The following is a 26,182-nucleotide window of genomic DNA, read 5'->3' on the forward strand; positions in this document are numbered from 1 at the left end:
TGCTGGCCACAGTTCCGGTTTGTTTGGTGTCACCCTTTTGTGTATCCCAATGTGGTGCTCCCCCTTCGTTTGGTTCATTCCTCGAGGCCGCGGGTGGTTTCCCCTCTTGCTTTATTTTCGGATACTTGCTGCTCGTGTTGCTGTGTGTGCTCCTGGTGCAGGTCTCAGGCTCCAAAAGGGGGGGACGCGGTTGGGTTGTCTGGGGATATTGAGGCGTCGTGGTTTTGCCGCATTTACCCCCGCTGGTCTCCCCAAATGCCTGCTCTCTGTGTGCTGGCCACAGTTCCGGTTTGTTTGGTGTCACCCTTTTGTGTATCCCAATGTGGTGCTCCCCCTTCGTTTGGTTCATTCCTCGAGGCCGCGGGTGGTTTCCCCTCTTGCTTTATTTTCGGATACTCGCTGCTCGTGTTGCTGTGTGTGCTCCTGTTGCTCCCTTTGTTTGGTCCTATTTGACCCTCGAGTGCTTGTCAGGTCTTTTTTTGCTACACAGTAAAACTGTGCCTGCCTCGGTGTGACTCTAGATGGCAGCCCCCTGTGTCTCCCTTCGTTTTCGATTTTGCTCTGCTTTTGTTCGTAGGTTTGAAGGGGACGTTTTGTTTTCCAAGTTGTCCGGGGGCCCACGCGATCGTGGTTGTTGTCCTGATCTCACTTGTTACGGAGATCCACAAGGACGCCTTTCCTTGCTTTTCCGTTCACGCTATGTTGTGGTAATTGTAGGATACTCATCTACTGGGCGCCATTTTGAGATCTAGATTACAGTCGGCGTCTTGTTAGCACTTAGGCCCACTTAATTCCTGTATTTTTCTTTTGGAGTTGTTGCTTCTGGGGCCCGCCCGCCTTCTCGCTCTGCCCACCTGGCGTCTAAGCCCGCAATCAGCTTTTATCAGCTCGGCACCGCGCCCCTCTCAAGATGGCTGCCCCCTATTGCACCCTCAGTTTCTTTTTCTGCAGCGCTTTTGCCGGGGCGGGGGGGGGGGGGGCTCTACGGGTGTCCTCGGTCTGTCGGTGCCGGTGTTGGGGTAGCTCGCGGGGTGGGGGAGGTTTTGCACTGACCTTGTCGTCTGGAGACCTCTTCCTTTTTCACCGATATCCCGTTTTATCTCTTGTGCGGGTCCTTCAGTTCGCCGGCGCCATTTTGGGTGTCTCCATTACATCTGGACATCCACCTCCGAACTTTCGCTTTTCAGTGCCTTTGTTGCTCTCACGATTGCTGTCAGCTAGGCATTTCAGTTCTCTGGACGTTTCGGTTCCTATTGCGCTAGTTCATACTTCGTTAAGCGCGCTGGAACCACGCTATGACTCTCTTCTTATCCCAGGGTGCAGAGGAGCTCCGGACTCAGGCAAAAAGAGCATAAAGAGCATCATAGACTGGGTAGTTTTCCCATCGCATGGACACCTGTTGATTATTTTCTTCCATTTTTCATGTCTTGGAAATACCACCAGTTCGTGAATTGTGCCAAGCCGCTACCTAGTCAAATAGAATCTATCTTGCACATTTCTGACTTTGACCAGGTATTCAGGTAGCCCTGAGACGGTTGGACTAGTCATCTGTCTTGACACACTTGTTTTTTCCCCTTCTCTACTATCTCTGTCTTGGCACTGTTTCTCCAAATAGATTGTTTAAACTTCTTTTATGCCATACTGCAATATACTTTCAGGTTTTATCACTGATAGATCTTCGTCAACATTTTTGAGTCGCTTATCCATATATGCTAACCATGGGATTTTCTTATAGTGATCCAAGGCTAGGCAATCCTCAATTATATCCCTGGTAAACTTTGTTCCCTCCTTGCACCAGATGTTATACCAAGAACATAAAGCTCTACTTGTAATAAATCGGTGATATATGGTGCGTCCAGGTCCTTATGTAAAATATACACAGAAGTAGACCTTGGTACTGCCAGCAAGTGGCAAAAAAGCATTTTCGCAGGGTTTGTAATGTGAGTGTGTTGACATTGCCCCACAATATAGCTCCATATGTTGCTACTGGTATGCATGTACTGCTGTATGGTTTGAGCATATCGGTGTATGGATCTTCTACCTATCTTGTTAGAAAACCTAAAAATAGCCTCCACAGTTCGAATTAATTTAAGTCTTGTCTGGGCTACTTGCAGGCCCCAATTACTGTTATCTGAAAACAATACACCTAGATAGGAAAATCTTTGGACTTCAGCCAATTTATATTCCCTCACAAGATGATTCTTTTTCTTGCTGCTCCCCCGTCCACAGACCATCCCAAACGTCTTGGTCAAATGTAATTTTAAGTCTCTTTGCTCCATGTATGAGATGAATGCATCAATTAGCTGTTGTAAGCCATTAGCAGTTCTGGATATTGAGACCTCATCGTCTATGTACAGGAGCAAAGGGGTTGGGCGGGGGCCTACTTTCAGGGCATTGGTGTTCAGCTCTTGGAGGGTTTTATCTATCCCATTAATATACAATGAGAAGAGAGAGGGTGCAAGGACACAGCCTTGTCTAATTCCCCTAGATACCTTAAAACTTGGGGTGCACTCACCTTCCCTCCCATACCTTAACCTTGCAGTCAGTGTTGCGTATAATTGTGACAAGAGTGATCCAATATCTTCCGGGGTGCCCATTTCAGTCGTTTTCCATAGTTTAGCGTGATTTACACAATCGAAAGTGCAATTTAGGTCAGCAAAGCAGAGATGGATATGTACTTCCTTGGCCAATGTGTACTTGCCAATAATTAGATTTAGATTAATGCATTGTTCTACCGTCCCCATCTCCTCCCTCAAACCATATTGAGAATCGGTCAAGATGTTATTGTCAACCTCCAGTCTCTTAAGTACTATTCGCCGCTTTATCTTAACGGAGGAGTCCAGAAGGGAAATGGGATGGTAGCATCTCACATCCCCGCATGTCCTTTTTTTTAAATTGGGACGATTATACTAATCATCCATGTGTTTGCGATGCAGCCTTTGGCGGCTGCATTACAGACCTAGGTTAGTATTGGTGTCCATAACGTCGTGTGAGCTTTGTAAGAATATGTTGGGACTCCATCAGGTCCCGGGGCCTTACCACATTTGATTTTATTGATTGCTGATATAACCTCCTCTATACTAATCTGCTGTAAAGAGATTGGGTCTTTAAGGCCTGACTCTCCTATATTACTTGGTGTATTAAAAATTCCATAAAAGTGTGTTAGCCAGTCACAAGGGGAGATAAATGTTTCGACTGTAGAGTCTTGTTCTTCTTTCCATAGAGGTGAATTTACTAATTTCCAGATTAATATGGAGTCCCTTGTATCCTCAGCCTGGTTCAAATTGGACCAGGCCTGCTCTTGTACATCTTCCTTCCTCCGTTTTAATGCTTACTTATATATTAGTCTTAGTCGCTTTATTTCTGACCTATCTCTGGGGTTCATGTGTAAAGTTTTATTTTTTTAAATCTTGATTAGCCAGAGTACATTCATGTTCAAACCATCCCTTGGCCTGCCTATTTTTAACCGTACTATCCCTCCATAAATTAAAGGTTATAGCTATTGTAATTTTACCATACGCAGCCACAACCATGTTGGGAGAAGAATCAATATCGGTGCAGACAAAGAGGCTTTGTCTGTCTTTAACCTCTTTTTCCAACAAAATATTTCCATTTATCCCTGTCCATTTATTACTGATATCATTGTTCCCGGCTACAGCCATATTAGGTGGCAGCATTTATCCTCAATTCGGCTCGTTTCAACACTTAAGGACAGTGTTAAGCATGGTCACTGTAGCTTGTAAATTCAATGTAAAGTGACCCTAGATACTTCAGACAATTTTTGACATTATGATATGGTCAATACACAATGAGCTTTCTCTGCCTTGAAAAGTGGGGTTTGGTGAATCGCCTCCTTCACAGTTAGTTACTAGTTTTTCTAATTTGTATTTGCACAGGAGCTCATTTAACTGTTCCCCAGAGCTGTTGTGGGGGAAATTATGTTGATTATTCCCTGCGATATCAGTAAAACCACAGGCACTCATCTCTGAGAGGCTGCACTTACAGATGTTAAAGTCCTCCACCCAGATGTAATTACATTCGGCTATATTGTTTCTTTATTACAGTTGACTAGATACGTCAGAAGTTGCCTTTAGTAAGTGAATTAGAGTTAGGCTTTAATACAGGGATTATTGGACCCCGTGTACTATGTAACATTTAAGATATATATGTTTATTGTATGGGCCAAGTAAAACCCAGAAAGGTTGTTGTAACCTAAATATTTGCATGGAAATTAGCTTGGTAAGGAGAAACAAAATGTTTTAAAGGAAACCAGGTTGCTTTTTTGCAACCTTTACAAAGGGACAAAGTTGCGGACACACAAGCAACTGTAGTAGAGTATGTTTCTGTCTGTAGTGCAGTAAACTTTTCCTTGGAACCGGTGAGGACTACCACTGCAGTCTTTATGAATTATAATGGACTTATTTTACCATGCTAATGTTCCTTATAACGTGAAGACTGCTCATGTTTAAGAACTTTGCCTCTTTGAATCTTGGTCATATTTAATGTTGATATTTAGCAGTGCCCACCTACGTGTAAAGGGATGTAATGCAGTTATCAACAATTTATTTTTGCAAACCTCCTCTGCTTTTGTTTAAAGCTTATTACGTATTTTTTAAAAGAAAAAGTGCAAATTACCCCCTACTGTTTGTTAATATTGATGGTTAAGTGGCATTTTTACTTACTGGTTCATATATTCATTTCAGATGTCACTCTTCCCCGACTAAAGGCCTTTATACCTCAACTGTTATCACGATTACACATCGAAGCACTTCTACATGGCAATATTACAAAGCAGGTTGGTTCCTTCATTTAATATTTGATGTTGAAGTTCTAGTTGAATATGGTGAAGAAAAGAGTCAATGGTGCTACACACCTTAAGACTTATTTGTGTAAATGTTTCTTGTATTTTCCATTGCGTTTTAAATCTAAACACAATGTCCAAGCTTGTACAATAGTCATTACGACCTTTAATACCAATTTTCCTCCGCACTTATGCCCTGCTCTACTAGTGTCTGTGATGACAGTTCAGTGCTGGTAATAGGTGTGTCAGCCTCATAAAAACCATACCTGCCAGGCTTTGTTAATGAACAGCTTAATGTACATTGTCTGTGCGCATACCCAAGTGTATGAAAGAGGTAAGGCTTATGGGCTGTAAACGTATCTTCTTCAAAATTGTAATGCAAGCGTTGATGTGCTTTAACATGTAATGTAAAATTATGTCATGTGAATGATTGTGAAACATGCTCACTTCCACTGCTCTGTTTGCACACTATTTTTGTATCTGAATCTCAGAAGGTTGTCCGCAGCAATAAAGCTGGTTCAGAAAGAAAGGGATGGGATTGAAGCTTTGGTTGTTAGATAGAGAATGAAGTCAAAGGAAAGCCATCTTATCGCATGTAGACACACTCCAAATGGTAAAGGCAACTATCATATTTGTTTGCTTTGTATACTCTCTTAATAAACATCAGTAAAGCCATGGCTCATAAAGTGCAAAATATTATTTTGTACAGTTGTATACTGATTGATGCTTCTACCGGTGGATTATTCATTTAACAAATCTCCCTCAGTTGCCAGACTTGATCCGGAAAAGTGGTATCACACCTCCAGCTAGACTTAAGTGCCTCCCTGGATGTAATATTAATAGCTGTATATGATCACATGCCAGTGCTCTGAATGAAACACTTTATCATATTTGATTTACAGTAGTAACATAAAACAGAATTCAATTGTTAGACTAGGACAGTACAATTTATATGTTCGAGGCCTATGAGCTGCAGATTCTACACTTTGCATTAGATCGCCACCTGGTGTTGGGCTCGGATGATTGCATGTTGTTCTTGTCATGGAAGAAGGCTTTTTTAGTCACGAGATGGGTGACTCCTCCCTTGGACGATAGTGCGCATGTGCATTGGCTCCATCCTTTTTTTCCGCCACTGGGTTCAGATGACACTTTCCCGCTCCGGTTCAAAATCTACTTTTCAAGTACTTTGATGCGTAAAAATGTATTAAAACTGCACCAAACTACTCTCGATATCGATAAACGTCGACTTGACTCCATCACCTCGATTCCGGTCGTCGATGCGGGCCGTTGGCCTACACCTCATGGAAAGGACGCCATTCAAAAGATGCCCCAAGTTTGGAGCAAAGTTTCCACTCAGTGACCATCACAAGGTCTGTAACCTGTGCCTATCGCCAGAACACGGCGAATCCAGCTGTACAGCCTGTGCATCCTTTCGATCCAAGAAGACCATTCAAGATCGGAGGGCCCGGCGACACGACATGCAGATATCGGCTCCGGAACCAGTGGATATCTTCGACAAAGAGGTTCTGCTCGTCCCTGAAGAAGATTCAGACGATCTCCAAATCGTATCCGAGGCAGACGACTCCGATGACTCCATACCATCGGGTCAGCGCGTGAGTACTACTGCCCCTGCCGCATACCCAGCACCCAAATCGAATGCAAAGGTCAACACTCCACCTCCCGGGCCCAGTCGCGACCGAAAAAACACTTCGAAAGACCTGCCATTGAGCCTGACTCCAAAGAAAATACTCAAGCCTTCCGGTAGCTCCTTACCGAGCAAGCCGCACGTGCCGATCCCACCAGCTCCCTCAGCACCGAAAGAAGTCCCTGCTCCGAAACCGTCGACTTCTAAAGACAAATCTATGAAGCCAGCGTCTGACGCCTCGAGGCCGACGAGACCAGCTTCTACTCCGAAGCCAATATCTTCAGTACCGAAACCTACAGGGCCTGATTCTGATGCGCTCAAGCCCTCGAAACAGCCTGCGACTCCGAAAACAATACCTTCGGTGCCAAAACCTACGCCAAAGGACACAGTAACAACTCCTAAGGCTAAAGACAAGCGGCAACCACGCCCGGAACCGAAAAAATCGGTGCCGGCAAAGGTTCCACAAGGAGAAGAACTTTTCCAACCTGATCCTCTACAAAAGAAGATCTACATTGACCCACAGACAGGTCATGTGTCCACTACACCACACAGGAAAAGGAAATCGGACACAGCACCTACACCTGCAGTGCCTGTCAAGAAGAAGGACTCTGCCACATCTCCTTGGCACCCTTCTTCTACTATACTTCCTTCTCCTTCATCTCCTGTTCCCCTTAACATTTCACCTCCAAATTCTCCTGAGAACTCTCCTCCTCATTCTTCACCACATGCACCTCCAAATGATGATGAGTATAGCAAAGGGGGAGGGGCTGACCCAGATGAGCCTTTTCCCTACCCTATTGATGATCCAGATTGAGAGTACCCAAACCCACAAGATGTGCCAGATATTCTTGACCCACATTCATATCCATCAAAACCTACTCCCCCAGAAGACAATTTTGGTTTTGGGCACTTACTGAAGAGGGCTGCCATCTATAATGGGTTCACCGTGCATTCAGATGAGGCAGAGGAAGTCTTTTTATTAGATACATTTGAACAATCACAAAAGTCTGTTCAAATTCTGCCTATGATTAAAGGGGTCATCAAACATGCTCCAGAAGTATTTAAAGATCCTGTACGTGCTAAGATTCTAAACCCTAGAATTGAGAAAAAGTATGGGCCTGCTCCTGGGGATCCTGCCTACATTAAAGGACAGCTACCCTTAGATTCCCAAGTCGTGTCAAATGCTAGAAAAAGCACAAACTCAAAGACATCAGGTGAAGCACCACCCCCTGACAAAGAATCTAATGTGATAAGATGCTTCAGGCAAAAGGATAGCTGCACAAGCTACCAATACATGGCGTATAGCTAACACACAAGCCCTCCTTGCAAGATATGACAGGGATCTCTATGATCAGTTAGAGACAATACTACAACATCTACCTAACCAATATAAGGCGCAGGCAAACGACCCTATACAAGAAGGCAAATTAATTTCAAATGCCTCAATCAAGTGCGCACTTGATGTAGCAGACACTGCATCTAGAGCTGTAAACACTAGTGTCCTACTTAGATGTCATGCGTGGCTACGGATTTCAGGATTTAAGCAGGAAATGCTAACTTTTGTCTTACATCAGCCATTCAACCAACATGAATTGTTTGGACCAGAGGTAGGCACAGCACTTGAGAAAATAAGAAAGACACCTATACAGCCAAATCAATGGGAGCTTTGCAATCCACACAAGCTAGGGGCTCCTTTTCGTCTCTCCTTCTATAGATGAGGCTCCAAACAGACTGTAGCAGACAATACTGCTTCCTTCAAATCCAATACACAGACATCATCCAGTAAAGGATATTTTAGAGGAGGCTATAGAGGCAACAACAATGAAGGAAGAGGTCGACGTAACAACAATAATCAAACCTCTTCCACCACAAAAAAGTGACTTCCCTCTGCTCCCCCAACAGCACTCCATTCCTGTAGGGGGCAGACTAACACAGTTCCTACCTGTCTGGAATTCCATCACAACAGACAGGTGGGTAAGACAAATTATCCAGTATGGCTACTGCTTCGAACTTACAGCTACCCCTCCACACATACCACCCAGGCAGCGTCCAATGTCTGCAGAACATCTTACACTGCTCAAACAAGAAGTCCTATCACTTCTTCAAAATTACGCAATAGAAATAGTACCTTTACAACATCAAGGAACAGGGGTTTCCTCGCTGTATTTTCTAATACCCAAAAAGGACGGGACACTAAGACCAATTCTCGATCTCAGGCCCATCAATCACTATATACACTCAGATCATTTTCATATGATCACTTTACAACAAGTGCTCCCATTGCTGCAACAAGGCAACTTCCTTACAACACTAGATCTAAAGGACGCCTACTTCCACATTCCTATACATCCTTCTCACAGGAAGTATCTGAAGTTTGTACTGGAAGGACAGCATTATCAATTCAAAGTCCTTCCATTCGGGGTAACAACTGCACCAAGAGTGTTCACAAAGTGCCTAGTAGTAGTAGCAGCACATCTCAGAAGACAACAGATACATGTCTTCCTATATCTAGACGATTAGCTCATAAAAGCCAAGTCATTCAATCAGTGTGTCCAACACACATCTCAGACAATTCAAACATTGCACGACTTAGGGTTCACAATCAACTTCACCAAGTCGCACCTACAGCCCTTTCATGTACATCAATATTTAGGGGCTACAATAAACACGTCTACAGCTCTAGCGTATCCCAGTCCAGCAAGGATACAGAGAATTCAAGCTTTAGTCACAAAGTTTCAACATTAACACTCTCTCCCAGCCAGAGTGTTCATGAGACTAATAGGCATGATGGCGTCTTGCATCTTTATTGTGCCATATGCAAGACTGCAAATGCGTCAGTTACAGGAATGTCTAGCACAACAGTGGAATCAGGCTCAAGGACAACTAACAGACCTGGTGTTGGTGGACAGCCGCACACATCGCTCTCTGCAGTGGTGGAACACCAAAAACTTGACAAAAGGACGGCAGTTCCTCGAACCTGTTCCACAAATAGTACTTACAGCAGACGCATCTCTCACAGGATGGGGAGCCCATCTCCTACATCATACGACTCAAGGGCAATGGACCATTCAACAAAGAACAAAGATTGTTCCATATCAACCACCTAGAGCTGCTAGCAATATTCTTAGCGCTCAAAACCTTCCAAGTACAAAAGAAAGCTGTCTTAATCCGGACGGACAACATGACAGCCATGTACTATATACAAAAACATGGGGGGGGGGGGGGGGGGGGGACACACTCTCTTCAGCTGTCCCAGCTTGCACAGAACATTTGGAGATAGGCCATTCCACAAAACATATATCTGTTAGCAGAACACCTTCCAGGAGTTCACAATCAGATAGCAGATCTGTTAAGTCGACTGACACAACTAATTCACGAATGGGGACTACATCCGCAATTTCTTCTACCATTCTTTCACAATTGGGGTCATCCTGACATAGATCTGTTCGCCACACACGAAAATGCAAAATGCCCAACCTTTGCCGCCAGTTTTCCACACCCGCTGTCCAATGGCAAAGCGATATGGATGAACTGGTAAGGCAGATTTGCGTACGCTTTTCCGCCACTACCACTAATACCACTAATGGTGCGCAAGCTACTACAACAGTCGCTCAAACTGATTTTAGTAGCTCCCACTTGGGCACGCCAACCGTGGTATACAACACTGCTAGAACTATCCCTAGTTCTACACCAAAAACTACGTCTGACACCATCCCTGCTAACGCAGAACCATGGAGACATCAGACATCCAGACCCAAGCCAACTGAATCTTGCGATCTGGCTCCTGAGGTCTTGGAGTTTGGTTATCTTAACCTACCACCAGTCTGTATGAATATCATTAAAGAAGCCAAGAGACCTACTACTAGAGCTTGCAATGCTGCTAAATGGAAAAGATTTGCCATTTACTGCAACAATAACCAAATTGATCCCCTAGATGCTTCTATCCAAAATATCATTTGCTACCTTCTACATTTATAAAAATGTAACTTGGCATATTCATCTATACGCCTACATCTAGCAGCAATTGCAGCATATTTACAAAATAGACAACATCTGTCTTTATATAGAGTGCCTGCTATTAAAGCATTTATGGAAGGATTAAAGAGAATCATTCCTCCCAGGTTACCACCCTCTCCAGTGTGGAACCTAAACATTGTTCTTACAAGGCTCATGGGACCATCTTTTGAACCTCTACACAGATGTGAACTGCAATTCCTCACATGGAAAACCGCTTTTTAGTAGCTATTACCTCTCTTAGAAGAGTTAATGAGATTCAAGCTTTAACTATACAAGAACCATTTTTACAATTACACCGTAATAAAGTGGTTCTCCGAACAAATCCTAAATTCCTTCCAAAGTCAGTACTCCGTTTCATTTAAACTAATCTGTAGAGTTACCGGTGTTTTTCCAAAACCCAGACTGTGTAGCAGAAAGAGCTCTACACACCTTAGATGTTAAAAGAGCTCTTCTCTATCACATAGAAAGGACCAAATCCTTTCGCAAAACAAAGCAACTGTTTGTAGCTTTCACTCCACCACATAAAGGCAACGCCATCTCTAAAGCTGGAATTGCAAAGTGGATTGTAAAATGTATACAAATATGCTATCAAAAAGCAAAACATACATTAACAATCGATGCAAAGTGTAGAATCTGCAGCTCATATGCCTCGAACAGAAAATGCTACTTACCAGTATGCATCTGTTCTTGGCATGTAGAGCTGCAGATTTCTACACACCCTCCCACCTCCCCGGGACCTGTATCTGTTCCAGTTTCATCTTAATTAGATATACACATGGACATCCCTTCTTTATTTCTGCTAACTCCATCATTTCCCATCATGGTGAAAAACAATCTAAGGATGGAGCCGATGCCCATGCGCACTATTGTCCAAGGGAGGAGTCACCTGTTTCGTGACTACAAAAGACTTCATCCAAGACGACAACACCATGTAATCATCCGAGCCCAACACCAGGTGGCGATCTAATGCAAAGTGGAGACATCTGCAGCTCTACATGCCAAGAACAGATGGATACTGGTAAGTAGCATTTTCCTTTAATCCAATGTTCGATAGAGGTCAATAAAATGATGTGCTTTAAAATTCATAAAACATTTTAAGTACAATACAAATTAAAGAATACTGTATAAAATTAATTTATATTGGCTCAAGGATTAAGACTTTAAATCTAGCAACCAATGTATCAACAGTTTAGTTAATAGCCGTAGGACAAGGTTGTTCTAAAATTGTATCTGATCGTGCTGTAGCTGACCATGCCAAAGATTTTAACTTTGCCTCATAATAGACAAGGATTTTATTGTCTATTCTATGATTTTGTCAGATTGATCTTAAATGTTTCTTACATTCTTCTAACAGTATGGGGTTTATATATATATATATAATTTGTTCTGTAGTTTCTTTATATATATATATAGAATTTGTTCTGTAGTTTCTTTAAATATATATACAGAATTTGTTCTGTAGTTTCTTTGTGGATTGATTTAAGCAACAAAGTGTTGACTCACTAGTGTTTTTGTTTAACCCTTTCCATGCTCATGACGAGCTCAGCTCGTCATGAGGCACAGTGGAGCTGTGCTGATGACGAGCTGAGCTCGTCATGAAATGATGTAAATCTGAAGTCTTCAGCACCGGAGGGGAAAATGTGCAGCAGCGATGTGGTTAATGGTCCTTCACATTGTGACAAAGGTATATAGACGATACTAAACCTAAAAAAAAGTTTTTTGATTCGGGAATTTATTTTGGCCCAAATTGATTGTCTTTTTGTTGCCAGCAAATAGGGGTTCAAGGATAACTGGTCCGGCGCCTTCCCCTCCAGGACCCACCCCAATGGTCTTTATCAAAGTTAAAGTTCAGTCTTGTGGAGGTATAGGATGATCTCAATTCTTTTTAGAAGTTCTAAATTCACTGAGTATCTCATAATTCGAAAATAATCCACATTGGTCATCAGTGTGGATTTCTTGCAAAATTGATCTTTAATTTGAATTATTGTACAGCCAGCCAACACATGTGTCAAGGGATGACCCTCTTCAGAGCTGTGAAAATTAACTACACATAATTGTATATTCAAGTCATGAACATAAAAATCTAGTGTATAATGCACCAGTCGAGTTGATAAATCTTTATTTAGCTTGAACAGCTGTAAAAGGATACAATAATAATACATATATCAATAAAAACAGCCATAAAAAAGATTCAGCTGTAATACAGATATCAATGAAAACATTAAGTGGATCGATTACAGTATACGATAAATTGGCGTACAGTAATAAAACATGCATCATTAAAAAACATTCAGTGGGTCAATTACAGCATCATCAACTGACATCATACAATGACTGGGCACACACTTAAAAGCTTTACAAAGAGAGCTATAGTCATTACTGTGTAATTCTTGCAAAAATTATCTTTAATTAGAATTATTATACAGCCTGCCAACATGTGTTCAAGGGATAACCCTCTTCTTCTGGGTGTGAAAAATTACACATAATTGTGTATTAAAGTCATAAATATAAATATTCATGGTAAAGTGCACAAAAATGCAAGTTAAATTCACAATACATGTCACAGATTCCTGGACATATTACATTGAAATCTATACCATATACAGATTTCATTGTCGCAAGTTGGAAGTTATTCAAAACCATAAATAATAATTATGTAAGAAAATAGTAATTATTTCAGAGATCTGTCAGGTAAAAATGAAGATAACTGATTTTGGAAAAGGGGGTGGTGATGGACAGAGTTTCTGAATGATGCAGAATACTCTTACCCAGTCAAGAGATCAGGGCTTGATCCATCACCGTTTTTTAGCTCACTGCACCATCCCAGCTCAGAACCTGGCTACATGCAAATTAGTCTGTTCCTGTCCCAGTGCATGATGGGAACATGGCAAACCAAACTACCAAGCCAATTCTTATACTAAAAATGAAGATAACACCTTGTTAGTCTTCTGTAATATTTCATTATTATGTCCTTTATAGATAAATATCGCCTCTTTCTCATACTTTACACAAAGAACTTAACTATTAAATATATCTCAATATGTATGTATCGCCAAAAATGCAACATCTTGTTCACATAGGCCATCCTACTTTCGCCCGAGTTTGCACTGAAAACGCATGACTTATAATATCTTACATTATTTGACCACAATCCTATTCATATTATAACTCTCAAAAAATCAACCAGCATCATACACCCCCATTAAGGACATCCAACCTCTTCCTTGTAATATTTTTAAATCATGTTCCTTCTTATGCAAAAAGATATGTTATAACTTAAGGTTTTTAGGAAATACTTGCCTCTTAAAACCGATATCATGCTTTTATGTCGTGCCTGATATTGTCTACTGAAAGTTGTATCCATGGTATATTATTACCAAATAATTTTTTAGATATAAATGTCAGATTGCCCCATCGTGGTAACCACTAAGAAAATGATACCATATTAGTTACTGCCATCCCATTAATGTATAATGTTTAAAGCAATGTTTTTTTGTTTTGTTTTTAGAAAGATTTTTATTGAGTTTGCAATTACATCTTACATTGCCAAGGTTATAGTAACTGACACGCTTTACATATTTTCACTGTGGTGATTTACCAGTTCTTCGGGGGCACAATGTGGTGTATGCATAGTGAGATAAACTATTGGTTCCTCGTATGAGCATGCCTTGTCGTGGTGCGTCTTACTACAGCTAATATTGGAGTCAAGTGTTTTACTTGCTGTCTGGTCCCTGAAACTACTGGCTCAGGTAACGAACTGGGGTAGAAACCTGGGGTGGTTGGGTTAGGTTGTATTAGGTTATCTCCATCGGTGGGCATCCAAAAGTGGGAAAATGATGCTGTTGCGTGCGTTTTTCGTAGGAGGGGGATCAATCCCTTTCTGTGGTAGGGCAGACCAAACGTGGGTACTGCATGCATATCTACCTCATCTTGTGGGGATACTATCGGGGATTAGTCTGTTGTGAGGTATAGGGGTTACTCACCGTGCTGCCAGCCTGTGGGTGAGGCTGTGTTACTGCATCTTGGCCTTGGATCCCAGTCGCGTCAGTGTGTTGTTGTATTTGCTGGGTGCTTACTGCATGTTTGATTTGGTGCAGCAGCGTAGCCCATTCCATGAAATGAGCTTTTTACGTGTTCCTTGAACCTCCTCCCACCTGAATATGTCCTCCTCAGCTGAGCTCCGAGTGTAGTTGCTGTGAGTTCTTGGATTACTTTGTAAAGCCATGTGATTAGATGGCGGCCTGCGGCCATATTGAGTATCTCGTGGAGTACAAGGTGCGTTGCTGGTTCAAACCAATATGATAACGATGTAAATCCCAATTAGTTATTTGTAAAAACATATATTATTGTAATATAACAAATCGACTTCTGTCATGTGTCCGTGTTCTACTGCTCGATATTTCAAATCACAATCAGACAAACCATCACCCATTGAATTGTGCATTCCCCCAAATGGTGAAATTTTCCCCATCTACACCTTGTTTCCACTTGCTTAAATATTTCTCAAAGGAGTAGAAGAGAAGTATTACAATATCCTACCAGGCCTATTTTAGGGGCTATCAAGCTGTAGGAAGGTGGAATCTGACTGCATGGTTACCCCCACTTTCTTCCTGGTGTTTTGCTTCTTTTCGACTAGTCTGACTGGGATCCTGCTAATCAGGACCCCAGTTTATCTGCTTTCTCCTCTAAATTGATTGCATGTACTTTGTGTACACTCCAGATTGGATTCTGGGGTACCCTTATAAGTCCCTAGTATATGTATACTAGGTACCCAGGGCATAGGTTCCCCTGAGGCCTCCCAGGGGCTTCAGCATGTATTGTGCCACCCCTGAGAGACCATGCAAACTGACACCACAGGTCTGCTACTGCAGCCTGTGTAAGGTGGTGCATGCACCCCCTTACTTAGATGTAGGATCACTATATCCTATATCACTGCACATATAAAACTTTCAGTCAACCCTATGGCAGGCCTTATCAATTCTGAAGGCAGGGTTTTATGTGAGGGTGCAGCTGCATGAGCAGAGCCCCTTTGCAGCCTTCGGAACCAATTTTCTGGGGTTGTGTTGTGATGCAGCCAATCATATACTTTTAAGTGCATTATAACCTTGTGGTAAATGATAACTTTAAAACGGCTACTTGGAAACATGTCGTCAAACACATTGGAATCATACCTCCACCCCAGTAACTGGTGTGGGAGGTATGATTCCTCCCTTGTGCAACCACTAATGTGATGCACCGGTCTACCCGGAACCCGCTTTCTCGACCTGGGCATCACAAAATGGATGCTGCCAGCCACAGACACGAGTCTGCTCCCCTGCTGCTGAGACAAGCTCGAGCAGGGGAAGGCTTGACAATAGTCTTCCTGTCACTGGGAGGTGCAACCACCTCCTAGACAGGCTTTAGTGTATTGGGGCTGGGTGGGTGCACTCTCAGAGTGTCACTGTGCATAGTCCAGCTCAAACCGGTTGCAGGAGCCATTTGCTCCTGCTCTGGCGCAAAACTGGACAAAGGACATGGGGGTAGCCACCCTCTGTCCTGACCCTCCCATACGTGGGTCCCCAGAGTTCGTCCCACCCCTGTCTTGGATATAAAGTAGGAACCCCTGACTACAGGACTATAGATTTTACCTAGACTAAACTCAGCTACAGAAACCAAGTACTTCGATGATCTTCACTACGCTGGATGACTGATGAATCTTCCTTGGAGTAAAGGAGTTACTCCCCTGCAAAGCAGGCACCTAAACACATCTGACAGGTTTGCATCTCCAAAGTTCCTGAGGACTCCCAAGATTTCTGCAACACAGGGGGTAGGTTCCCGAAGTCCCTGAGGTTGATCAGCGCTCTCAGCAATTCTGAGGCCAGTATCCCTTGTGGGGACCATGCAACCCGAAACCCTGTGCACCGTGTACTTTTGTAGCAGCATATGCTTTTCGGCGACCCCTGAGGCTTTGCTTTTGGGCTACTAGTTGTCCTGACTCCGAGCAGTAATCCCACCGAAGATTTCCGGCCTACACTCTGCGAGTGTTCCGTGGGCTGGTATTTTGTGATTCAGCTCAAGGTCCCTATGCGATCCCATGTCTGTTGGCCTGTGGTTCCCTGTCAAGGTAACTTTAACTTTCCGCTGGCTTTCCTGGTTGCTCCAAACGTGCCCTGACTCGCCATAGTTTGGAGAGTCTCCTGGACCTTGCTGGTCCACACCGGGCCTGCTTTCCTCTGCCCGCTTGGGTTGCATTAGCCAAGGCTTGTTGTTGTTCAATCCAGACACTGACCCCTCAGCATTGAACATCCTTCGTGGGACAGCTCACCTCCGGACTTTGGACGTTGTCGACGTCTCCTGGTCCCCGTGGCTGCAGTCAAGCTCCCTGTCATCTCACCTGAAGCACCCAACATTGGTGGGCATTCGCCTACCGAGCCCCTGGTCACCCTGAAGTGTCCCAGACTCTGTCCCCTCTGCTTTCAGTTTCTTCTCACCTCGAATCCAGGCTTGGATTCCACCGGACACTTTCCAGCACCATGCCATTGAAAACGACGAAGATTCCAGACATCACTTGACACCTATGCACCCGGCTTCCCTGGGTTAGGTAACACGAGTACTCCTGTGCTCACAAGGGTGCTTGCCTTAGAACCTTCTATGTTTGAAAGGGTCTTTGAAGTGTCCTTAATCTTTAAAATTCCAACCGCGACTTTCCCATAGAGTTGTACGGAGCTCGTGCCTGTGTTCTCACACTGCACCCGTCCTCCGTGGGTCCCCTGTGTCACTACCTTGGGTGGTTTCTTGGTGTCCCAGCGATTCTACGTGCTCTAGGCCCTGTGTCTAGTCAAGTCGTCATTGTTATACCACTTTTTGGTTTGGTCTGGGCGCTGGCTGGTCACCCTGTAGTGGGTGGAGGGAAAGAACCTTAATTCTTAGAAGGACCCTCACTCACCACTAGTTGGTGACATGCTTCATCATCGGGTCCCAGCAGGGACCCGATGTCAGTGTCAGAAGACGGAAAAATTCCGTCAACACCACACTACACACTGTGGTAGGGGTGTGTTAAAAAAGGGAACTTCCTAAGGGACAAGATTGTGCCCCTTCGGGAGACAGCCGTTGTCCATGTAGGTACACGGAGGGGAGCCGCGGGCGTAGAAAAAAACGCCGCGTGAAGTCACCCCACGCTGTCGTTTCTGAAGGGGCACAATCTTGTCCCTTAGGAAGTTCCCTTTTTTAACACACCCCTACCACAGTGTGTAGTGTGGTGTTGACGGAATTTTTCCGTCTTCTGACGTTGTATAAAACATTTTTTCACACTTAGAGCCTCACGGGAGGGTGCGCCTTAGCGCGCGCACACCACCGGAGGACTTTTGATATAGGTCCTGAAGAAAGCTGAGCTATACGCAATATAAACAGCTGAAACATGTCGACCAAATTTTACCTCTGATCCAGGATTCCGGTTCCTTAATTAAGAACCTGGGGAGTCCGCTCACTCTGTTTTTAACCAATGCGGGCTGGCCATTATTAAAAAAAATTCTAAAGGCACAACCTTTGCATTTTTTCATTGTTAACACACATTTGCACTATCACAATTAGTCACCTCCTAATTTGGGCACTGTTGCACCCACCACATCCTGCTCCGCTGTAATCAGGCGTTGTAGCACGCTGGGGAGGCATTCGGTCACTCCAGCGGGGACCCGATGATGAAGCATGTCACCAACTAGTGGTGAGTGAGGGTCCTTCTAAGAATTAAGATTCTTTCCCTCCACCCACTACAGGGTGACCAGCAAGCGCCCAGACTTTCTTCTAGTTGAAGACAGTCGCTTGGGCCCACTTAAGGACACTGAGACTGCCCCGCTGTGTACACTACACGCATGTGAGCATTGATCACGCGTGCTGCACACAGCGCAGCTTTATTTCATAAACCTTAGAACTATCACGGTTGTCACTTTTCATTTGCACCACAGTCACTCCTTTGTTGTTTACAATATCTGAGTAATAAGACATCGCACAGCGCGGTCAAGTCCCCCATCCATCCGCTCAGGTCATCACAGCAGCTGAATCGCTAGTCCCCCCCGGCAGCCGCAGGGTATCAAGCACATGTTTCCAACGTTCTGCCATAGGTTCCTTTCTGAGCCCTATCGTTTCCTCCCTCCGTATTGCGATCCATTCTGCCCGTGCCCACGCCTGAAGTGAGAGGACCCATGCCTGCACAGCTGGCGGATCGCGCGCCTTCCACCTCTTCGTGAGGAGGCGCTTCGCCACCACCAAGCCGAGGTCTAAAAAATGGGAGCCCACCTTATCCTTGGGTGACCTTTTGAATTGGTGCAGGATGGACTCGGGCCAGGCAAAGGGGACGTTGCGACCCGTGCACACCCCCAACATTTCACCTATCGCTTCCCAATAAGCACCCAACCTGGGACAGTTCCATAGGAGATGAATGATGCCTACGTCAAGGTCGCCGCACCTAGGGCAGGACTCATCGGTACGGTGGAAATACTTATTGATTAGTTCAGGCGTTAGGTAAGCTCTATGCATGATGAAGAGCTGTATCTGGTGGAAGCACGCGTTCCGGGGAATACGCTTCGGGCTTTTGGGTACTCTTTCCCAGTCCTTATCCGTCAGCACTCGCTCCATATCTCTCTCCCATTTATCTCTGAGCAGGGTCAAGTCGATCTCTGTGTGGGCTCTTAGCGATGCGGCAAACCAGCGGACCAGGTGCTTGCCCCTCCCCATAACATGCAGATACTGAACGCTGTCAGGTCTCCCCATTTGGCCGCCATATGTGCAACGAGCGAGCGATGCAGCAGAAACCCCCCAGGGGGCAGCCCATCCTCAGATACTAGTGTCTCATGGCCACCAGTGCTCCGTCTCTGAAGAGATCACCCAGCGTTTGGACGTCCACGTCCCTCCACTGCTCCAGCATGGGGTGAGTAGTAGCCCCACCGCTCCCTGGGGAGCCGTCCAAAGGCACAGCAGGTGCGTATGGCAGCACTTTTCTGGTGAGAAATAGGGCTCTACGGAAGCACTTGTATGCCACCACCAGCAGCGGCGGGTCTAGTTTCCCGGGTGCCCACAGCGGGTGGAAAAGCATGGTGACACGGTGCAACGAATGTGGCGGCTCGGTCGTAGCAGTGTCTTCCCTTCCTTTATCCGCCAGCCAGCGGGCAATCCACTGTAGCTGCGCAGCCAGATAGTAGTGTTCAAAGCAGGGGGCGGCGAGACCTCCCCTGTCGACTGGCAGAAAGAGTTTCGCCAGTGCCAGCCGGTGTCGGGACGTGCCCCAGATGAAGTCCCGCAGGACCACGTTGAGTTTGGAGAAGGAGGCCGGGATAAACAGAGGGAGGTTGGCAAAATAGTAAAGAAGCATGGGGAGCATTACCATTTTGGCTAGAGCTACTCTACCTGTGATCATCAACGGAAGCGTGGACCAAAAGGTTATCTGAGACTTGAGCGCGGTGACCGCCCGCCCCAGGTTACCATCAAGCAGGTCAGCCTGTTGTCGATATATCTGGATCCCCAGATACTTAAAAGTGTCTGCTTGCCAGCGGACTCTGGTGCCTCCCAGGCTGTACTCCGGGTCCTCCACTCCACCATTGAAAGCATATAAACAGGACTTGGCCACGTTTACCTGGAGCCCCGAGACTTCTGCGAATTGGTGTAGCAGCTGTGCCAGCTGCTCCGGAATGCAGGTCATGTCGCGCACGAAGACCAACAGGTCCTCAGCATAAAGGGAGACCTGGTGTGTTGCGTCCCCCAGGGGAATTCCTGCATCTAAGACCTGACGCAATGCTGCCGCCAGAGGCTCCATTGCCAGCGCAAACACTAGGGGCGACAGGGGACAGCCTTGCCTGGTGCCCCTGCCCACCGCCACCTCCTCAGAGATGTAGGGACCCAACCGCACTCGCACTACAGGGTTTTTGTAGAGAAGATCTACTATCTAGAGGAAGTCCATGTCAAACCCATAGCGCTCCAACACTGCTGCCAAGTACCCCCACTCGAGGCAGTCAAAAGCCTTTTCCAGGTAGAGTATTAGGCACCCTGCTCTGGGCCACTGCTTGGGCGCCTCCATCGCTATCCGAAAGAACCTTCTAAGGTTCAAAGATGTGGACCGCGCCGGCAGGAATCCATTTTGGTCAGCATGAACAAGATGCGGGACCACCGGCGCCAGCCGTTCAGCCAACAGCTTTGCTAGAATTTTGTAGTCTACATTGAGCATCGCCAAGGGCCGGTATGAAAAGCCTCCCTCATGGACGAAGGTAGTGAGCCCTCAACTATTGCTTCGTTATACATGTGAAGAAGGAAGGGCGCCAAGTTGTCTTTGTATGCTTTATAGTATTCGGCTGGCAGCCCATCAGGGCCCGGTGTCTTCCCGGTCGCCAGAGCCGGTATCCCATCTCCCACCTCCTCCAGCGTGAGGGGCGCATTGAGGGTGCCCTGATATTCCTCCGAGACCACAGGCAAGGTGACCATGTCAAGAAAGTTCCCCAGTGCGTGCCGAGGACCGACTCCACGGGCCCTATACAGGTGTGTGTAGTGCCCAATCAGGGCCTGATGGATCTCTCCTTGCGTGTAAACCAACATTCCCTCCACTGTTCGAAGGGCCCCTATTGGGACACCGCAACTCTCCTTTTGTATCAACCAGGCCAGTAGTCGAGCGGCCCTGTCCGCTTTGGCATGTGTGCGAGCCGTGTGCGCCACGTAATTATGGGACCTCAGTTGCTCCATGAGGGTGGCATGTTTGGCTCTCGGGTCTCGTAGTGTGCATGTGTGTTCCTGAGCCTCTTCAACCTCCTGCTCGTGCTGTTTGAGCTCCCTCTCCAGGCGCATGAGCGCGGTGGACAGTGTTTTGCGCAGGTTCCACAAGGCTCCCATGCATTGTCCCCTAATGGCTACTTTATGCGCATCCCACTCCAACGCAGCACTATGCGCCGATCCCTCATTCACCTAGAAGTAGTCTAGGACTGCACTGTGTAGCGAGCATCGGAACTCAGAGTCTTCGAGCACAGTGGGTTGCAACCGCCACGTAGGCACAGGCGGCCGGCCCGCATCCCAGCTAAGTCTGAACTGCAACGGATTATGATCGGGGTGTGTTCTCCCTAAATATTCTGAGTCAGCAAGCAGGGGGAGCAGCGATAGGGTGCCAAGTATCCGATCCAGCCGGACATGTAAGTTATGCACCGAGGAGTAGTGTGAGTATACTCTGTCTGTAGGGTGTTGCACTCGCCATACATCTTGTAGCTCCCAATGTGTCAGCATATCCCTGAGCGCCTGCGCATTAGACATCACCTGCGTGGCCCTGAGCGGAGGGAAGGAGCACTCCAGCCCCACATCTAGTGCCATGTTAAAGTCCCCACCCAGCAACCAGGGGAGTCCAGCGTGTGTGTGCAAGACCTGACTCAGTGACTCCAAGAAGGCGGGTTGGTCAGAGTTGGGGGCATAAAGTGACCCCAGTAGGAGTTCTTGGCCATTGAGCATACCCCGCAGCAAGCAGTACCTCCCCTCCGGATCTATCTGCGCGGCCTTGCAGGTTAATGGGACGCCTGCTCTCACCCATATTAGTGTGCTGCGCGCATGTGCAGAGAAGGTGGTCCCATATATGTGCCCCCACCAGCGCCTACGGAGCCTTTCAAGCTCTACCTGTGTCATATGCGTCTCCTGGAGGAGAGCAGTTCCCACCCCGTGCCTCTGCAGGAAGGAGAAGACAGAATAGCGCCGCAACGGTGTGTGCATACCAAGGATATTCCATGTCAATATACTAGTGTGTATCATGTTTCTATGTAAGCCATGCCCTCGTATCTTCAGGGGTGCGCCTCTCTGGAAGCAGCGGGGAAAGTCCGGGCGGAGAGAGTGTCTATGTGCCGCATTTTAAACCAGGGAACAATTGAAAAGAACACAAGAACTAAAAGGGCGTAGCCCAAAGGGGCATACGTCCAAACTCCAACAAGATCCACCCTCATAGAAGGTGAGAGGTCAACGCAGTGGTTGTCTGGGAGAGTGTGTTGCCAGTAACCCAGGCGGTACCCGTCCTGAACGCGGACCCCCAGTTTATGCGTAAAGCGCAGTGTTGATCAGGTGCGGGCAACGCATTGGGTCAGCTGGATCAGAGTCCGGCGGGCCATGAGCGAGGGCCACCACCCTCCTGCGCAGGGCCGCCGTCACCCACACACATGCGCAGCAGTGAGCAACTCGCAGTCACAAGTGCATACATTGCGGGCAACCCCCTTCCCCCTGCCAACACCACAACAAACGTATCACTGGTGCACAAAGGATACAGGAAACAGTGTACCCAGGGGCAGGGGCCCCCATAGGGTTTTTTTTGTGTTTCGTAGTCTGTCACATGAGTAGGTCTGCTGTTTGGGGCGTTACTGTTGGCATGTCCATCTCGTCGGAGATCACCGTGGACTGAGAGGAGGAGCCACTGGTATCTGGGTCTCTGCGCTTCTGAGAGTCTACGTGGCCAGTTACGGCAATCACATCCAAGTTTGCAACCGCGTCGAGAGCGTCCTGTCGTTCCATCCTCCGTTTCTCTGGGCTTGGTGCGGCCGGACCAAGGCTGCGGCGACCTCCCCTCCTCTGACGTCTTCTCGATCACTGCTCCTGCCATCCTCCGCCGTCCGTGTCCGCGGGCCGTGCCCCCACCAATTGACCTGACTCTTCGAGCCAGTCCCAGACTTCCGACGGGGTATCAAAGAATCGGGTGCCATCTTTCGAGACCACCCGCAAGCGTGAGGGGAATAACAAGGAGTAAGGCAGCCCAAAGTCTCTCAGTGTCTTTTTCTCCACCATGTACGTGTTCCTTCGCTTCTGCACCGCTGCTGTGTAATCCGGGAAGAGCATCACGCGGCTGTTGCGCACCGTGAGGTCTGCCAGCTTCCTGGTCTCGTGCAGCACCACATCCCGATCACGAAAGTTTAGGAGTTTAAAGAGGAACGGGCGGGCCGACCTCCCGGTCTGGGCGCCTGAGTTGGCACCCTGTGCGCCCTTTCGACTGCAAAGTGTGGGGAGGGTACTTCCTGCGGTAGGATCTCCCTTTGCCAGCACTCGGTGAATCGCTCTGGATCTTTCTCCTCTTCGCCTTCCGGCAGGCCCACCACGCGCACATTGTGGCGCCGGTAGCGCCCTTCCGCATCCTCAATATGGTCCTCCAGTGCGTGCATTTTATCCATGATGTCCTGGAGCGCTGAGGTATGCGTTTGCACTACCGGCTGAAGCTCCTGGAGTGACTGGCGCTGCGTGGCAACCGATTCCGCAAGTTTGCGATGGTCAGCATGTAGGAGGGTAAAGTCTGAGGTGACCTTGTCAATCCGGGCCTCTAGTGACGCTTTGGTTTGTTCCAGAGTGCTTCCAATGCGCTCCACCGCCGCCAACACAGTGTCCATCTTGGCAGCCAAGGCCGCGACCGGTCCCATGTCACCGCTCTGGTTCACACGAGGAGAGCCCGGGTCGCCGGTCGCCTGTCGCCTGTCGCCGCTGTTGAGATTTGTCTCTGAGCCTTCCCATTGCCAATTGTTGCGCAGTGGGCATCTGTCCCTATCGCTGCTCTGTGCGACAGGCCAGGGGTGAGGCCCCGTCGCCCGCTCCGCCGGGGCTCCGGTCTCGCTGCGATAGCACCAATTCATGCCAGGCAGGCGCCTCGCAGGACGCAGGCGGCCGGTGTTGCCGGTCAGCGCCCAGCCTGTCCCCCGAAGGCCTCGGTCACAGTGCGGTGGCCCCAATCTTCGCCAGGCGTCCGCTCAGCGGAATTTAGCTGATTGGCGTCGCTTGGGAGCGTGCCAGCTATCTCACTCTCGGCAGCTCTGTTTCACCCCCTCGCCGCGAGGAGGGACCCCCCGGCCCCCGCTCCCGCCGCACACAGGTCCCCCCAGCAATTAACTGAGTGTTGTGCGTGCCACTGTCTCTAGGTGTTGCAGCTGTGTGGTCCCAGGCGTGTGGGGTCGGGTCAGGTCTCGGACCCCTGATGGTTCATTTGCGCACAGCCCGGACCGCCGCCCAGGGGGCCCCCCCCAACCGCGAGGGCGGGAATGGTAGCCATTATCTGAGGGCGTCCCCTGATCTTTCACAAGTCCGAGGGCGTTATCTCAACTGGATGTCTGAGCTCACAGCGTTTCCCCTAGCGTGTCACAGTTAGCTCCCACGCCGGCGCATATTCCTGGCGGTAACGTGGCCCCATAGCCTCCCTGCTAGGAAGGTATCCGGTGCGGTACTGCTATAATGCCTCAACGATCAGCGACATGCACGGCCAGTCGTCATCTATGCAACTCCACCGTTGTAGGAGCCCAGCGCCAGGGCGACGGTTCCACCAGTGCCTGAACGCTTCGTAGGAGGCCAGGGCTCCGGAGGGGCCCCCCCCTCTCATTTTCAAAAGTCCTGCAGTGCTGCGCCCGCTACCACCAGCCTTGCCCTTATATGCCACCTGTCTCCCCCATAAGTGTACCAGGCACTGTAAGACTGCTTCGCGCCCTTTATTGCCGGCGCTTCCTCAGGGGTCTCCCCAGTCTGCCTCCGGTCCCGCTCCACACCAGGCCTCCGTGGTGCCCCTCAGTCCGCCGGCTCCAGCGGCAGCATGATCAGTCCAACCTTCTGGGTCCCGCAAGTCTCAGGCACCGGGGCGGGTGGCGTGTCAGTGCTCTGGGCGCTTCTGGGCTGCCTCCGTGCCCTCCCGTGTCAGCGCCGCCTCTGGGCTTCCCCAGCCCACCCGGGTCCCGCTCCTCACCAGGGCACCACAGTGTCTCTCGGCCCTCCGTCATCAGCAGCAGCCTCCTTGTCCCGCGAACCTCGGGCGTCTGGGGTTCTATGCTCGGGGGCACTCCACCTGCAGTACGCCCACCCATGGGCATTCGCCTCGATTTCGGTCACTCCCGCTCCAGCCGCCTCAGCATCGGCTCCGCACTAGGCCTTGCTCCGGCCCAGCCCTACTCCAGTGGTCAGCAGCAGCAGCGGACCTCGGGACCCACCAGTCGCACAGGCTCCGCTCTGACACCAGACTCGGCGGGCGCCCGGGATGGAAGCGGCGCCCAGTGCCCCGCCGCACCTCGGCAGCTACTCTGGGCCTCTCAACTGTCGCCCGGCCTCGGGAGGGATTTCGTGCCTTTCCTCGGGTGGGCCGCGCCTCCGGCGCGCTCCTCCAACCCGCACCGTTACAGCTCAGTTTTTCAGGCTGCGAGACGCTCCAGGCTCCACACCGCTTCCCGCACCCGCACAGTAGGTCACAGGCACAGGGTCGCTTTTTAGGCTGGCTTACAGGATCATAAAGGGGTCTCGGCGACGGAGCACTAGCAAGGCACGTCCGCCATGTTGGCTAGTTGGCCACGCCCCCTCGTTCTTTAAATTATCTTTGTGGGTCTTTGGCAATGCTACTCTGAAGGAGAGCAGTTCCATTATTCAGAGACACCATCAGGGACCCTGCTTCTGCTCCCTCACTTCTCATTAACAAAGCAGAGAGACTTGGGTAATTAACAGATAGAAAGACATTTGAACAATATTATATGTTTTGTAATTAAGGCTCAACTTTACTTAATTCCTGCCATCAGCCGATATGTCTTATAATACAACAAAACATTCTTCAGAAGGTGTTTCTTTGTGTTTTGATATGTCTGTCAAGATATTTGCCCATTTTATTTCCAGTAAAATCTGTGCCAGAAGTAGCAGATATGACGATGCATGGAAAATGCTGTGAATCGGGAGGGTCATTTGTTGAACGTTTAAGAGACCTTTAAAAGTTACGTAGATAAAAAAAAAGGACT

At 47.8% G+C, this 26,182-nt stretch overlaps 1 protein-coding gene across 2 annotated transcripts in view; it reads left to right on the top strand.

Moving 5' to 3' along the window:
* IDE (insulin degrading enzyme) overlaps nucleotides 1–26,182 on the top strand; it is a 996,582-nt gene that overhangs the window by 648,874 nt on the left and 321,526 nt on the right. For both annotated transcript variants that reach the window (XM_086922493.1, XM_086922494.1), the window contains exon 17: nucleotides 4,704–4,795. In XM_086922493.1, coding sequence (XP_086778619.1) covers nucleotides 4,704–4,795 — 92 coding nt within the window. The remainder of the gene's footprint in view (nucleotides 1–4,703; nucleotides 4,796–26,182) is intronic.

This window comes from Lissotriton vulgaris, chromosome 5 (assembly GCF_964263255.1).
Source record: "Lissotriton vulgaris chromosome 5, aLisVul1.2, whole genome shotgun sequence".
NCBI classification, from domain to species: Eukaryota; Metazoa; Chordata; class Amphibia; order Caudata; family Salamandridae; genus Lissotriton; species Lissotriton vulgaris.